This window comes from Mastomys coucha, unplaced genomic scaffold (genome assembly GCF_008632895.1).
Source record: "Mastomys coucha isolate ucsf_1 unplaced genomic scaffold, UCSF_Mcou_1 pScaffold1, whole genome shotgun sequence".
Classification (NCBI taxonomy): domain Eukaryota; kingdom Metazoa; phylum Chordata; class Mammalia; order Rodentia; family Muridae; genus Mastomys; species Mastomys coucha.
The window spans coordinates 71,877,892-71,895,391 of record NW_022196891.1 but is presented as its reverse complement, the minus strand read 5'-3'; the positions used below and the strand labels follow the sequence as shown (position 1 = coordinate 71,895,391).

At 37.3% G+C, this 17,500-nt stretch overlaps 1 protein-coding gene across 1 annotated transcript in view; it reads right to left on the bottom strand.

Moving 5' to 3' along the window:
- The window catches only part of Fmn2 (formin 2), a 334,557-nt gene that overhangs the window by 77,055 nt on the left and 240,002 nt on the right, over window positions 1–17,500 (bottom strand). The window contains exon 16 of the mRNA XM_031379313.1: window positions 3,888–3,939. Coding sequence (XP_031235173.1) covers window positions 3,888–3,939 — 52 coding nt within the window. The remainder of the gene's footprint in view (window positions 1–3,887; window positions 3,940–17,500) is intronic.

The following is a 17,500-nucleotide window of genomic DNA, read 5'->3' as shown; positions in this document are numbered from 1 at the left end:
GCAAATAAACCTCCTTTGTGCTGAGAACTTGGTCTTGAGGGTCCGGAGCCAATATCAATCTTTTAAGGAGTACATACAGGTTTTTAAACCTCCATCATTAACTGTGATACCCAAAGGATTCTTCTTGGATATCTCTATCCATTAGTCTTTCTGTTAGACTTCTGGTAGCTTGGCTGCCATGTGTTATGCTGCATTATGGGACACAAGAATATTCCTGAATGTTTCTCTGCCAAGACCTCCACTTTATTTTTCATTGACAAAGTCTTTAGATATGGAATTCTCCCGGACCTGTTCCAAATACAGCTAGTTCTCTTAGGCAGAGCAACAAGAAGACAGTAGCTCATGTTTTCCAGAATGATATTTTCAAGCAGAACCCAATGTGTACAGCTCCTAGCCCTCTGTTTTCCTCTTTGTGGTCTATTTATGCAACCATATTGGTGTGTGTGTGTGTGTGTGTGTGTGTGTGTGTGTGTGTGTGTGTGTATGTGTGTGTGTGTGTGTAAGTGTGCATGAGTGTTCACATGTTTGTAGGTGTGTATCTGTATGTTTATATGGAAGCTGGATGTTAACATAAGTATTTTTCTCTATAATTTTCCACCTTAGTTTTTAAAACAGGGTCTCTTGCTGAACCTAAAAGTCACCCATTTATCAAGATGAGCTGGGCTGCAAACTCAAGAGATCCTATCTGCATTCTCAGCACTAGAACTGTAGGTGTGCAGTGCAATGATCAGCTTTCTACATGGTAGCTAGGGAGCCAAACTCAGCATGTTTGTGAAGCAAGCCCCTCAAGGAATGCCCTACCTCCCCAGCCCTACTACTACATATTTTTTAGACTCTAATGATGATAATAATACAACAGTAACACAGAAACTAACATCTACCAATCACTTACCAAGTACTAATGCATCTGTCATGGACCATGTCATTCAGTCCTCCTCAACAAAGTAAATACTATTGGCTGAGAGTTTGAATGCTAGTCTAAGGTATAGAGCTATGGCAAGTAAGAGGCCTGTGTCAAATTCAAAGGCCCCTAGAAGGGTTATGTTGCCATTCTTCACAGAGCTACTATTGATCACTGTCCAGCCTATATAGTATTGCTGGGGAAATGGCATAAAGAAACATTTTGGGGGAAAACGTAAAATGTTCCGGATAATCTATTACTTATTTTCATTTCTAAACATCAAAATTGCTGTTGTACTAACGAAGCATTTTATCTTAAGTATTTCATTTGTGTTGGATACAGTTTATATCTTCACTTCAGCTTTTGTTTCCTTAGAACTTCACAATCCTTTCATCAGTTTGCCTAGAACAGTATATGGGATCAACCCAAGAGCTGCTCACCGTGTGCTGCCTGCCCAGAGACTATGAAGAACTTGCCTAGTAAAGGAATGACAAGGAATTTATTCAATAAAATTCTTTCCCCAAGAATACTTAGAGTTTCTTCTTAGAGTGTGATCACTAGTTGTAGTATCTCCTGGGGTGGGTTATGACATCGAGTTGGGATTGAGGTACCAGCCTACTTGTTGTGAAGGCAGCTGTGAGATGTGGTTAACACTTCCTTCATTGGACTTTAAGGAAGAAAGCATATTTCTCTTTATACGTAGTTGGGCCCCATGCCATCAGCTGAAGCCCTTATACTGAGGAGCAGGAAGGAATTCTGTCTCCACCAAGCAGGAAGGTAATTCTGTCTCCAAACTGATGCCAGACTGGAGGCTGCAAGAGCAGTTCCTCTGGGTTTGCCTGGTGAATTTTAGACTTGCTAGCTTCTATAAGCATGTGAAACGGTTTTAAAAGTCACTCTCTCCCAGCCTCTCTTCCCTTATTTTCATCACCTTTCCCCATCTCATTTCTCTCTTTCTTTTTCCCTTCCTCCCCTGCTTCCCCTTTTCTCTATCTGTAGATACATTTTCTTTGTCTTTCTCCTTATTCGTAAGAGTTTTTCCACAGACAAGAAAAAAAATATTGTTTCCTCCTAGGGAATGACTAAGAGCAGAGAGGAAGACAGAGTGAAGACAGAGAAATGAAGAATCCTGATGGATTTTTTTCCTAACTGTGACCCTGACTGCAAATCCTCATTCTAAAAGTAGCAGGTCACTCAAGGAAGCTCATGAGTTCCTCTGTGGGATTCTTTTGTGTACTGAAATGGAAATTTCCTATTACTAAATCTTTCAACTTGGATTTTTGAAACAAGTTTCCTGAGAATGTCTGAGTCAGGTGGTGGATTAGAAGCTGCCTCCATGGTTTGAGCAAAGAAGACAAATCAGGATAAGAAAAAAAAATACCTAGAAAGATAGGATGAGCATTGGAAGTCCAAAAGGGAGAGAAAAGAACTGAAAAATGCTTAGAGAAAGAAGAGAAGGATCATGGGAAGCCTCAAGTCAAACCCGGGTTGTTCTCTTTTGCTCTGCTGCAAACTGAGCTTCAGAGAGAAAGCGATCAAGAAAAAGATCCCTCAAATAACACAGGAAGAATATGTGGACAAGAGGCACAGAAAGTATAACCCAAGCATGAAAAGCAAAGACGCGTGACTAAAAATATTGTTACTCTTCAGCTACTGAACTTTTAAAAACGTGAATTGGATAAAATGATTTAAAAAGTATAAGTGTCAAAGTGATCTATGTATGACCTGAAAGAAATCAAAAATAAGGGGATGGACAAACAGACATAATCAATCCAAGACTCGGAGAGAAAAGGCAAAAGTAGGAAGTTTGCCAGTATTGATGAAAGTTTTACAGTGCCAAAAAGAGAATCATCAAGAATTTAATATTATTTAAATCCTTTTAGTTTTTTAAAAATGTAATTTAAAATAACAGTAAAACTTTAATTTAAGATAATAGTAAAAAACAGAAAGAATTAAATAAAATAAGGAAAAAAAATTGTGGAGAATTATCAAATAGACTCAACCTATCAAGAAAGAATGAGAATGTCAAGGAACAACAAGGTTGAGGAACGTGGCCTCAAACATCAAGATAAAAAAACAAAAACAAAAACAAACTAATGACCATGATGACTTTAAGTACCTTGGGACGCAATTACGACATAAAAAATCTACAATGGGATAAAAGTAAGATCTGTGATAAACACTAAAGTCATTGAGAATCTATTCAATAGCAAAAGCAAAAAATTCCCCAAATCAAGAGAAATAAGTGGGAACCCAATCACAAGAAACTTTTACAGTCCCAAACGGACATGATGACAGAACTACTCTATGGCACTTTACAAGCAATTCACCCAAAATACAAAAGAAAGAAAGAATGTCATAGAGAAGTGCCAACTCAAAAAGACAAAAACATTAGAATAATCTTATACTATGACACACAAATCCTAAAAGCCAGAAAATCATGGAATGCTATATTTCAAACTTAAAAGTAAAAAAGTAAGAGTAAAAAAGTAAAAAAAAAAAAAAAGTAAAAGTAAGGATGACCAAAATTGCTACATATAAAAGAGTAAAATAAGAGAGATAATGGGGATGATGAGGAGGTAATGTAAACAAAGTGTAATAAGATGCCATAATAAGGAAGTTAGCATAATAAGATCTATTATTTTGTATGATAATAAGAAAATAAATACAAACAAAAAAATTTACTTTTTCCATATCTTGTGTAGTCTTTTATTTTCTTCTGAATCCCATTGGAAAGAGGCAACACTGTTCATTACAGGTTAGTATACAACAGCATTATGTGTCATAGTGACTTCAGAAATCCATTGTGGTCTTAAAAGTACACTCTTACATTAGATTCCAATTTTATACTTGAAGGTAACAAAACAAAAGAGAAAACAAACAAAAAAACTCCCACAACCAATAACTGGTCCCTGGGGTTAAAATAAACTAAATGCTTTCATAAGGCTATTCTGGAACATTATATTAAAGGAAAGTGATGCCTTACCATTTATGAGTCTCTGTCAGGGCAGTCTCTTGTGACTCTTGGTCAATTTTAGCTGAAAATGCAAGAAAAAGATGTGAAATAGGTACACGGCACTACCATCTCATATAGTATACAATCTAAGCAACACAGAGTTGATTTAATTATGAATTCTAATATTCTCCAGCCAAATGTTATCTTAACCCTGTTAATGTCAGTGCCATGGTAGAAATATTATTAAATTTGATTAAATTGATACTATTATATGAGAACACAGGATTTTTACACAACCAACCAAAACTTTCAGGTTATGTTCAGATATAATTTCTTTATGTCTGACACAGTGATCTAAGGAGTGGAAACACTACTTTCATAGTTCCATTGAGTGTGCAGGGACCTAAATAGCAACACAGGTTCAAACACCAAGTTGGAAATTAAAACAAATGAAGCCAATATACATTTTAAACTCCTTGTAGCCATCCTCTTGGGGACAGATCTCAAGTGACTGATTGTGATATGTTATGAAAGGAAACATTATTATTCACCCATTTATCTGCTGTAATATTTTTGTCAGTGCTGCAGATCAAATCTAGGGCCTTGCCTATGCCACGCCTATGCCTTGGCCTTCAAACTTACATTTATTTGTTCTATGTTTTTCTCTAAAAATAAAATATCTGACAGGAAGTCACAGATCAGATTTAAGATGGTGGAATGAAGATTTCATATTGCTTAAAAGTCACATAGACACTCCAAAACTAAAACCTATGGGAACAACTTTTATCTTCTTTCTAAGAAGTTCTGTAAATATTCTACGACTCTCCTCTCTTCCTCTTCCTGCATATATACTTGTCATAAATGTTTCAGAGACACTAAGCAAGACACTATTTTCAGTCTACTCTAAGGGATGGCAAAACATTAGTTATGACTGCGCAAATTAACAATTGCATGGCTGTTAACTACCCACAGCTAGAATATCACCAAACTGTAGGACAATACAAAAAAAAATATCATTACCACACCTACACAACCTTCATAATTCTTCTCTCACAAAAACGAATGTGCACATGATAAAAAAAATACACAATGAGTAAATAAACAAGTTGTCCATTTATAAACCTTCCCCGTTGGGTTTCACTTGAGGCCATTTGGAGAAATCAGAAGGCAAGTGGAGAAGGGTAACTTAATAAACTCTATAATCATAAAAAAAAAAAATTGGCAATGTTGACCAAACAAAGCCCACAATCCTTTGGGTATTATTAAAGTGTCTCTCTCACTACTTAAAACACAATAGTGCAGCTTGACCTAGTTAATGTTTTACAACTTTAAGACTGCTCTGGAAGGTCTGTACTGCATGTCCACTGTCCTGACACATGTCAGGGTAACACTCTCCTCCACGGATGTCAGAATTTAACAGGGATTATTTGAGTTGGCAGCAGGAGTTTTTGTTTTCTCCTTTCCTTTCCCTTTTTTTGTACTTTAGATTGTTTACATGCATTTACAGGTCAATCATTAGCCACTTGAAAGCCTGGGAGACACGTTAGATATTGTACTCCGAAAGGTTCTAGTATGAACACACTGTCATAAAAACTACCTTGAGCATGCCTAAAATAAAACACGATTTGTTTCCGGAAACAATTCTAGAATAACATCAAGTGCCTTCAAAGAGAAATACCAAAGGCAGCCCAAATGAACACTACTTTGATAAAGGATAGTTGGCTTGTTTTCTTGAAAAATACACAGATTAAAAGCATTGATGGAAATTGATGGGAATAATTTCTAGACTAGAAGATTCAAGTAAATGATTTATGAAACTAAAAGCACATGAAACTGATACTCTCAAGAACTTCTTTAATTCCCATCAGATTAATGTGAATCACATGACTTTTCCCAATCAGGTTCACTTGTCAACATATGCAAATTATTTAGCACAATGTCTATAATGACGAGTACATGTGAAGTAAATGTCTTCCTTAAGTTTGGGCATTGAAGATCTGAAAGATCTTTAAGTGAGCCAACCACTGTTTTATAGTGTTTTGACATGATATCAAGATGCAGAAAATATATTCTTGCAGCTTTTCAAAAACTTATGCCCCTAAATCATGGTAAGTGGAATAAAGTGAGTCTTGCTAGTTCACAGTAATAATTCCTTTTGATGTCTACCAACCCAGCTCTTGTTTCAGTGCCTGAGAAAGTTGGCTTAAAAAAATTAAAACCAAAACCACTTTAATCCAATGTGGCAGGAGATTGATCCATACCAAAGAAATAAAACATAAAAACAGATCTCCTTACCAAACCTAATAACCATGCTACAATAATAAAGTCAAATTAGAATAACAGGCAATGCTTGGTGCTTCTTTACTATCCATTATTTTCATGTGATTTTCAAGCTACAGGGATTTGTATATTGAAACTCTAATCAGCTTTGATAAACAGTCAAATTGGAGATCAAAGGAACTGCATTAAAGGCCAAATTTCAGCTCCGAATGTGGAGTCAACAATGCAAGGAGCCAGGGCAGATTTCCTTTTGTATTGCAATCTGAAGAAGAAGAAAAAAGCATTTTGAGAGTGACACATGGTGGCACAGGTCTATTATCCCAGAACATAAAAAAGCAGAGTGCAGGTCGGGGAATCAAACTTTGAGGCCAGTCTGACCTACACTGTGAGACCTTGTTTAGAACCCAAGAGCAGGAGAATGGTAGGGAACTCTCCCACTACCTCCCACGCCTTTGTTCAACATAATAAAATGTTTTAAAAGTTTGAGTGAATACATCATCTAGCATAGGATTTTACAGAAACGGACAATCAATGATTTGCTTCCAGAGTACCTCTTTTGGGCCACTTTTAAAAACAAAATTCAGAGTATGGTAATTGTATAAAACAAAAAGGTTTCTCTGGGTTGTGAACATAGATTTTGATGCTAACTTGATGATATAGCAAGCTTTGCCTGCTTGGGGTACTGAAGATGAACCCTACAAACTGAAATAAAATGTCATTGTGACCAGTACAAAGCTGCCTTCACGGAGGGGCAGGGCACAGTCTTTTCATGCACAGTGATCAAAATCTCAGCATAGGTGCATCTGCAGAGACTCATGAAGTCTTTGTTAAAGGTGACACAGAAACAAGATAACTTTCTACGTGGACCACAAACCTGTTTTCTGAATATTTAAATTTCCTGAGGTATATATATATTTTTTTCTGAAATAAAAATAACGACTTGTGGCAGGCTAGTGAGGTGGCTCGGTGGCTGGGGATGCTTTACTGTACAAGCCTTGTGACTTGAGTTTGATCCTCAGGAGCCATGTAAAGATGGAAGGAAAGGGCGGACTCTGCTAAATTGTCCCTTAACCTCAACAGGTAAGCAGGCAGGCAGGCAGGCAAGCAGGCAGGCAGGCATGCACCCATGAGCATGCATGTGCATGCACGTGTGTGCATACACACACACACACACACACACACACACACACACACTGCAGTGCACACATATGTAAAATACAAACAAATTATGTGTAGGTAGTTTCAAATGGAGCACATGATTCTGTGAAGTGTTATAAAAGCCCAGGTTCTTCTGGGTAGTAATTTCTTATATATATACATATATATATATATATGTATATATACATATAGTGTATATATTTTCATATATAGTCATATATATAGTCATATATATATATATATATATAGTTAGCTACCAACAAAAGATTATGATTAAACTATGCTCAATGAACAATATAAAAGAATGGAGAAGAAAATATTTACATTTCAGAATTCATATATGATTTCATCCCCTACTCTTCTGAGGAAACAGCTCATTTCTTTGTTGATACCTATGATGATGTGACAGCACCTTGGTCACTTCTAGATGGATTAGGGACTATATCTCTGTGGCATAGCACTTGCCTAGGATACATAAGTTCTTGACAAGTAGCACCACAAACCAACCAACCACACTTACCATGATTCTAAGTCAAGTTTGTACAGTCAAGCCAGAGGAACACTGAAAATGGTAAAAAGGCTGGGTTGGGAAGGCTTGCAATGTGCTAAGATGTCAAACAATTACCTGGGTTCCCTCTGCCACATCCTTCCTGGTGGTGTCCTTCGCCCACGTTGGACAGAAGTGTGGGCATAACGGTTGGTGAACACCAACTATTGCCCAGTATCCCCTCCTCACAGCTCAAATCTCCAGGAGAAGCCACTTGTACAGTTGCTACCAGGAAAGTTACCCAAACTCTGTCCAGTGTCTTTTCCCTTCAGCTTCCAGATTCTTCTATTGCCAGTAGTTACGTCTTGCATATCATTAAGTTAGACAAATCTGGTTTAAATTCTAGTTTAGGACTAGACTGTGGTAGACTTTAATAACTGTGACCCTCACTTTAATGACACCATCTTTCTGCATGAGACTGGAGTGAAATTTTCTTTTTCATTGAGTTGGTCCATAGAGAAAGAAAGTTAATTCAGTACTGACCTGGGAGCAAAGACAGGCTGATTGAGTTTAAGGAAAATGGCAAAGAAGAGCACAGTTTGAATGGGCCATCTCCAGAGAGTATCAACTATCATTCTAATAGACGGAATACTGTAAGGAGAAATGGCTGCTAGGAACGTTGGTCACTCAACTGTTGATCTTCAGAGATCTTCATAGATATTATTAAACCTAACAGAATGGCCATTACTCTTTAGCCTTTAAATTTAATGGGTAGAGATCTGCAATTTGGAGCAGAGAAATTGCTGGGACTGCAACAAACGCACACAAAGGCACCACAAAGCTTCTCAGGAGGCAACCTTCATTGTTTACTTAGTTTTACCTGAGTTCACTGGTTTTAGTATTAAGGTGCAAGACAGTTCTCTTAGTCTGATTCTACCAAAGGCTTGATGGCTCTGTGCCATTGAGCATGTGAGTGGCTAAAGCTAGCCCTGCTGCTATCTCCTCAGACAGCCCTGATGTGTCCTACCCAGGAGAATCTCTGGCCCCACAAATTATTCCTGGGGGTTGCTGCCCTACTAAGTTGGGCTTCTGACCCTGTGATTTGTGTCTCTGGTCTCTGTCTGGCTCCAGACTCTTTGGCAGGGTGAGGTATTTCTGCTGACCTTGTTCCAAGCAAGTGAGTAAGCAGAGGCACGGAACGGACGCCCTTTTCTGATCTCCAGCTCTCATGAGGGAATACCACATATTCTCAGGTAATTGGAGACAGAGTTGCCTCTGAGTAGTATCAGATGGAAGGCAACTCAGGGGCCTTTCATCTACTTGTCTAGGCTCTAAATCTTTGTGCTATTTTTCCTTTTATTTAAAGTGTTAACTAGTTTTTGTTTATAATTAGCTATGAATGTGCATTTGGATCGCTTTTAAGTGCAGCCAGTATGGCTTATTCCTTTAGACAGATGCGCAGCCTATCCTCTGAGTCATCTGAGGTTGTCACTTAACTGCAAATATATTGCTTTGGTTTTGTGACTTTGAAGCCACTCCTCCTTTTGACAATGTACTAAAAGTCAAGTACATTTGGGGAGGTTGGACGTGTCAGACTGAATGATTCTGAGAGTTATCTTTCCTTCGACAGAGAATGGAAGAGCCAAGTCTTCCCGCACTTCATTCCCCTTTCCAGTGCTAATGCTTTTTAGACAATAAAAACATGCACTGTGGACTAGTCTAGGAGGAAGAAAGCCTGGGTTTGGAAAATATCACATTCAAACTGGCCTTTGCAGTAACTCATGGCTACCTTTTAGTACTGAGGGTATATAAAAATATATATCATGTTTCTTATATAGTCATCTAAAAACATAATGTATTAATGTTTGTTATTAAAAAAACCCAAGAAACATACAATCAGAAAATAATGCATACATCAAAAATTTGATATATGTGGCTTGTAGCAAAACTCCAACTACAGCAATACCATACATGGTTATTATCCAGCCTGATATACTCATCTGAATGCTTCTTTGTAAAATTCCTTTCCCAATCTTAATTTGAAGAGCCAAAGTGCAAAAGACTTAGGAAAATATTCAGTGCACACACATGCTAAATCCCTTGTAAATGCTGCTGCAAGAAAGTTATTTCCAACTGCAACAATTCTCAATTTTTAACTACTATTAAACAAACTATACCTGAGAGCTATATGTTACCACATCTGTCCACTTGGAAATTTCTGGTCAATGTCTACTAATGTCATCTAAAAATGAAGGTAGGTAGACCCAAGGCTATTCCATTTTTTCCATTTGCTGAGAAATAATCACACTACCAAAGCAGTCTAGAATAGGCACTGATGCTAGGTTGACTTTAAAATAGTATTCCATCTACAGAACTCAAGTCAATATAAACCTTATGCTAAAACTGTTACACACATATCTCAAGGCTGAGCTTTCAATATTAAAAGCAATATTCACTAAGTCTGACTGGTGAATCTGAAACATAAAATATACAGCACCTGGAAATAAAAATCTGAAAATCACAAAAGCTTCCTCAGTATGTTTTTCTTTTTTTCCTAATATTACTTGCCAAAACAATGTTTGAACGTGAGGGTATTTCAATCCTAGAAATCAAAACCACTTAAATGAACACTATAATATTTTAACAAATATTTGAGTATCTATTGTGTTTTGTGGATCATTTGTTGGGGCTCCTGTAGTGATATATTTGCAAAGTCATTTGCATGAAGAAAATAATCAATGGGAAAGAAATTATGGTCATATAATTAAATAATAACAGTAGACGTGCTGGAGTATTACAGTTCACATACATATTACCAGGCTAATTTTACATGCAATAGCCTATAATAATAAACCACAATGAGAGAGGCACTTTATTTCAGTTTACAGTCTGCAAATTAAAAGTGAAAAATGTCACACAAGGTTATTAGAGGTACACATTATATGAAAGAGGCAGGATAAAAATCCATGCAAATGGATGCTGAAGCTGTAATACTGTTACTCATGAGCACAGACAAATGAGACTCTTGCTTGCCCACTGAGAAAAGCCCAAACGATCAGAAAACAAAGGCATTTGGGTTTTGAGTACAATGATAAATTCCTAGGCAGAATAAGAAAAACACAAGGCTCTCAAGAAAATACTCAAGGTGTCAAGAAGGAAAGTGTAAGGAGAGAAGGTTGGAAGGGAATAGGGAATAGGCATTGAAAGGCCCATTTGTGCCTAGTCTAAAGGAGGGAGATGCCCTTTTAAGGAAGTCATGCAGTACTGGACTGTCCTGGGCCCAAGCTTGCCTCCTTCTAATCAACTGAGAAAGTAGATAAAATGCAGGAGACAAAGGTTTTCATCCAATAGTGTGTGGGTGGCTCAGGGGGCTGAACTCTTCTCAGGGAGCTCTCCTCCCAAGCCTCTAGATGTCTTTCTAAAAGTCAGTTGGCAGACTGTGTGCCTTGGAAGTAGCAGCTCACAGGAGCAAGTAATCTTGGGGGAGTGGAGCAGATACAGATGGGACTCTAGGGAGGGGAAAGTGGTGGCAAGTCAAGAGGCAGAGGTCTGGATGGAAAGGAAATAAACCTTCCATAAAAGCAGAGAAAGGGATTGTCCCCAAGGTCTCTCAGACTTTTGCTGAGTTTTAAGTGGGGATGTGTCCACAGGGGACTACTATAAATCTAAGCAAAGATCTACTTAAAAAAAAAAACAAACTCATTCCCACCTTCCAAAGTCCTTCCAGGTCAAAGTGAACATCAGAAGTCTGAAAAGCCCTGCAGAGGACAGGTATAGAGTAATAATAAGAACCTCTGGAAGGTGAGACATCACAGTAGTAGATTCACAGTGATGTTTACTTTGGATTTGTCGAAGTCGGTCTAGGCATTAAATAAAAGGCATCAGACTGAATCATGTAGCATATTTAAACGATAGACCCAAACAAAGCCAAATATTCTCTAGAGGAATTTGCATAAGGCATAGAAATGGATTGTATTTTACAGTCTCTAGCAAGAGTATAGCTCTGCAAATACTACCACCAACCTTCACTGCATTTAGGGTATCTGAATGTTCTATTAAGCCATCAGATATGTGGTGATATGTTATAGCAGCAATAGAAAACTAATATTGTTTTCTCATCAGAAGGTGAAAGCAGAGGACAATCAATTAGAACACTGTGTATAGAAACACACACATACACACACACACACACACACACACACACTGTATCTATGACTTAGTGTCTCTTAAAGGCTTAACTGCTTGGTTCCCAAATTGGCAAGCTACTGACACGTGGTAGCACTTTTAGGGGGTGGCCTATTGAAGGGAGATGGGGTCATTAGGGTTTGCCCTTGAAGGTGATATCAGATATTGGGGCAAAAATCGTTCCTCTTTTTCTTCTGCCTGCCATGTCTTTTGCCCACTCTCCCCTTTGTTTTTCCCTTTTGCCTCTCAATTATAGGAGGCATGTTGACTTTTTCTGCCAAACACTCCCAAAACAGCAGGGCCAACATGACCTTGGAATGAAACCTCAGAAGCCATTAATCAAAATAAAGCATTCCTCTGCTCCAATGGGTCACTTCAGGTCTTTTGTCACATTAAGAGGAAGCTGCCTAGCACAACTGTTCAAAAATAGAATCCACACAAATTTTTTACAAGCACTCGAATGCGACAATAATTTTGCACCTGGAAATCCACTCTGGAAAGTGTTAAAAAAAAAAAAAAAAGGAAACCTTACATCTAAATAAACAAAGGAAAAGATCTGAACATGAATATGAAGTATATTTTCTCTAAATACCTGGCTAAAAATTAGCAGTAAGATATTATTTTGTTATAATGTTTGCAACTAAAGTACAGGACAATGGCAATAATTACAGAAGAAATAGACAATTGGCATTGTCAGATTTTTTGTACCAATGACAAAATGGTGAAGATAGTGATGAATTAAATGGATTAGAACACAAGAACAATTCTGAAAATATAAGTCAAAGATATATAGTAAATTAGCTTATATGGAAATATGAAATACTAAAAATAACCTATAAAAGGCAGAAAACATTATATGTGATAAATATATATAAAGATGACAACTTAAATGCAATCATGTTTTAATTAAACTAATGGTCTAAATATTCCAATTGAAAAGGCAGTAGTTGGGGGAGGTAGATAGGGGATTGCTAGACCTTTCAGCTCTATGCTGTCTAGTGGAAATTTACTTTAAATACAGACATGTACACAGATTAGATTGAAAGTCAAAGGATAAAAACAGCATTGTACAAACACTAATTACAATAAAGCTGACATGGCTGAATAAGAAGGATTAGATTTGAGAGGAGAAATTTTGCTACCAAAAAAAAAAAAAAAAAAAAAAAAGGAGAAAAAAAAAGGCAAGCAGTGTCTTGAAAAGGTAATTAAACGGGAAGACAAACTAATTCTAATTTTTTCTTTTATCTCTTTTTTAATAGATATTTTCCTTATTTACATGTCAAATGATATCTTCTCTCCCAGTTCCCCCTCTGAAAAAAAAAAAGAAAGAAAAAGAAAGAAAAAAAAAAATAAAATAAATAAAAACACTGTTCCCTCCCCCCTCCTCCTGCTCGCCAACTATGCATGCATCCAGCATCAGAGATTCAAAATATACAAAGCAAAGTCTGTTATTTCGAAGAGAAATAAAATGAGAGAAAACTGAAGGGAGAGATGGGTGTGAGTGATGGTAAGTAGTGTCCCAGCTCTCTTCTCTCAGGAACTGAAGGCCGATGACACAATATCACAGTAATAAAAGAAGGAATGTAAAAGATCAAGGCAATACTGTCGGTGGGTGGGGTCTCTGCACACAGCTTGTAAGGTTCCTTTCCTGGGAGGAGAATGAATTGAACTGCTAGGAATAGAGGGTTAAGGGCACATCACCAGTTGAGGAGCTTTTGGCATGAATCAGAAGAGACCGGTGGGAAAAGGAGAAGAATGGAAAATACTTAGGGTGGGAGAGATGGCTCAGCAGATAAGAGTGGTTACTGCTCTTACAGAAGACCTGAGTTCAGTTTACAGCACCCATATGGTGGTTCACACTTGCCTGCCTATAACTCCTGTTTTAAGGGATCCAATATCCTCTTCTAACCTTTCAGGTTTCTGTTGCCTGCATATATGTACTGCACATACATAGCCATAAAATATATAAATGTAAAAAGTCAATAGTAAAAAAAAAAATAAAAGTATATAGTTTTCTGCTATAAGAGAAAAGGGGTAATTGTTCAGAAATTCATGGCAGACCCAGCCTTGAGTAGATTTAATCATAAAAACATTCTATTATTTATACATTAATTACATCCCATGGAAGATAGATACATGGGTGGCATTCTAAACATAAATTTTGGATACATTAAAATGAACATTCACACAAGTCAGTAACTATGATTAACATTTCATAGATGATCACAGGTTAGAGGAAAGTCATCTATGCTCAGACAATAACATACTGCCAACAACTTATAACAAGGAAAAGGCCCATGTTCCATGGCTGGTAACTTAAAGGCAAGAGAATACTTTGAGCTGGGAAAGTTGATGCCTTAAGACTAGAGTGGAGTAGACTCAGGGGTAAGTACAACTATGGGAAAGATCAGAGTGAGACAGTGTATAGGATAGTTGATGTCATGAACGAGACGCCGTGGATCCAGCAGTTCAACATTTAAACATGCACTATATACAACTAAGCATATGTGATGAGAAATGAACATAGTTATATGGTAGGAAAATGTCTGGCCAGCACAGAAATTAGCAAATAAGCTTATGATGATTCCCTTTACAATTAAATAAATTCAGCTGGAAGTACACCTTGATACAAATTATTTTAAATATATTCCAATATTACAGAAGAAACAAGGTAGACCTTTATTTTCAGCAATATTATAGAGTTGGTAGATACAACACACAGACACACACAATAGAATAAAATAAAATGAAAATTAATGCATGGCTGAATCTGATAGACAACAAGGAAAATTCTCTGAGGCCATGAAAACAAAGAGAAGCAGGATGCCAGAGAGGTGTAGGGCAACATTTCCCAGGGCGAATACTCACTCTTACAACATTTTCTTGCATGGGCAACCAGGAAAAATTAAAAGATGAACAGGCCTGAACCCTCCAAGGTATCCAAGAAACTGCAAAGGACCATCCCAGGACTTAATCATTGTGGATCTGTGTTCCCCCCACAGCAGCTCTGAAGGGAAGGGGAATCCTATCACTCAAGACAGAGGTGAACCTCTGCACAGTACATTGGGCTACAGCACACAAAGGACTGTACTAACATGCAAGGAAAGGACTTATCTTAAAATAATCCTCAGTCGGTAGAGCCTCCTGATGATTATCAAAAACAAATATAAAGAGAAATAGGAAACATGAAAAGTGCCCTAGAGCAAATTCAGACCAAAACCAAAGCAACACAAACTGAACCCAAGTTGCTGACAATTCACCAGGGGAGAGAGGAGTCGGGGCTTCCAGACTACTGAAAGGAATGATTGAGCTTGGACCTAGACTTTCATGATGAGTACGTCTATGTCTCAAAAGGCAACAGTGATATCATGAAAGTTTTACACAGACGAGAGCGGTTTACAGTCGTGAGTCCACTGTAGAGAAGCCTTTCAAAGGCAGACATCTGACAGGAGAAAAATAGCCTGAGAAAGTAGGTATCAGATGAAGAAACAGTGGGGAAAGGAAATGGGACTGTTAAACTGAGACCAAAAACTGGATACTTCAAAGAATGATAATTCTCTATTTTAGGAATCACGACAAGCGTACAATAAGGCGAAAGCCCTGCAAAAGAATGACATATAAATAGGTCAGATTAACGTTAAGAGTCTGCAGATTTTTATTGCTTAAAGGGAAGCAAAAATAGCAACATAAGACTTTGTTAAAGAATTGTGTTAACAGAAAGAAAAATATTGTATGATGTCATGAACATGTGGAATCTAAAAATAGCAAAGCCAATTCCCTCAAGTCCTCAAATACACTGAAATAGAAGACTAGAAAGGGCAAATGGTATAGGGAGATAGAAGGCAAATGGTACAAATTTGTGGAGTTACAAAGGAAGATTAAGCACAGGTAACTCACATATGCCAGGCAGAGGATCAGCAATATCACATGATACATAGGAAAATTGCTAAGAGTGAATTTTAGATTTGGAAGCCATACATACACAAAAACTGGGGAATGGATGTGCTAATCTGTTTGACTACAGTAATTGTTCAACTGTGAATAAATTCAAACACCATAAGATAAGCCACATAACAAGGGGGCAGAGGGATGAGTTAGTCCCAAAGTGATTACTCCACAAGTGTGAGGAACTGAGGTCAGATACTCAGAACTCACCCAATGCATGAATGGAGCGGTGCTTGAATTTCAAGCATATGAGTGTTGGTGGAGAGAGGCAAATTTAGCCTAGATGACTCAGTTCTAGTTTGTAACAAAAACTAAGCAAGAGAGCTATGAAGGAAGATACATGGCAATGGCCTGTGGCCTCAAATATACCTACATTTTCATACAAGCATGTACTTGAATATACAAACACGTACACATATACATACTCATACAAGTAAAGAAATAGAATATAATCTTTGAAGCAGCAGAATGGAAAAATTAAATAAAAACAAAATCTTCAATCAGTTTAGAGCAAAGAGTTTGGAATAACTCTCTTGAGAATTGCCAAAATAAGTCTATCCTTCTAATCATGGCCCTTTGCAAATGACATTTTCCTCTATTTACATCTATATTAGACTGTACATACCAGCTGCTAAGATATTGTTGGAAAAAAGAAATGGGAGAGAATGAAAAGAAGATGGTCGAAAGCAAACCGTCATTGTTTTCAGCAACATTGATGAAGCAAACTGTCACTGTTTTCAGCAACATTGATGAAGGAAACCTTTAAAAAAAAATCCCCAATGGGTATATTACTAAGAAAGGTCACTAAGTTGGTAGTCTATAACAAATAGCAGTAGCAGAATAGTTATTTAAATGCAATATACCTTCAAATATAGTAAACATAATTCATAAAATACAGCCCCAAAACATACAACCCCAAGTAATGTCTCTAGGACTGCATCTACCAAAAAGGAAAGACCTTAACAAGATGCTAAGAGCTTTTAGACAGACACGCACAGAGTTGTAAACACATACGCTCTTCACTGTATAAAAGGAGGAAAGCATAGATACCACAGGGATGTTGGTTTCCCCCAGAATGAGTGATAGAAATATTTATGTAACTGTGTCCAGATCCTAATAGGGAAATTGACTACATGTTTCTCAAATTTTACAGAAAGCTAAATGACTAAGATGGATATGCATGCTAAGCCTTTCCTCATTTCATGATTTCTTGGAGACTACAGTAAATATGGCAGGGAATATTGACTTGAGGGAAAAAAAGATGGAAATAAACTTAATAATCTAGAGAAAGGTGAGAACAGACTACATCACTAATAGAAAAGATGGCACACATAACATGTGGTACTAAACAACTAACATCATAGGACACAAAAATCTAATGTCTATCTCAGAGCACAGATGAAAATAAATTTTCATCAGTTAACAGATTAAACATGAAAGTAAAACTATCAGAATAAAAGCATATATCATCACAAATGTATAAGGCTCTCTATGTCTCTCTCTGTTTCTATCTGTCTGTCTGTCTTCTCGCTCTCCCTCTCTCCCTCTCTCCCTCTCTCCCTCTCTCCCTCTCTCCCTCTCTCCCTCT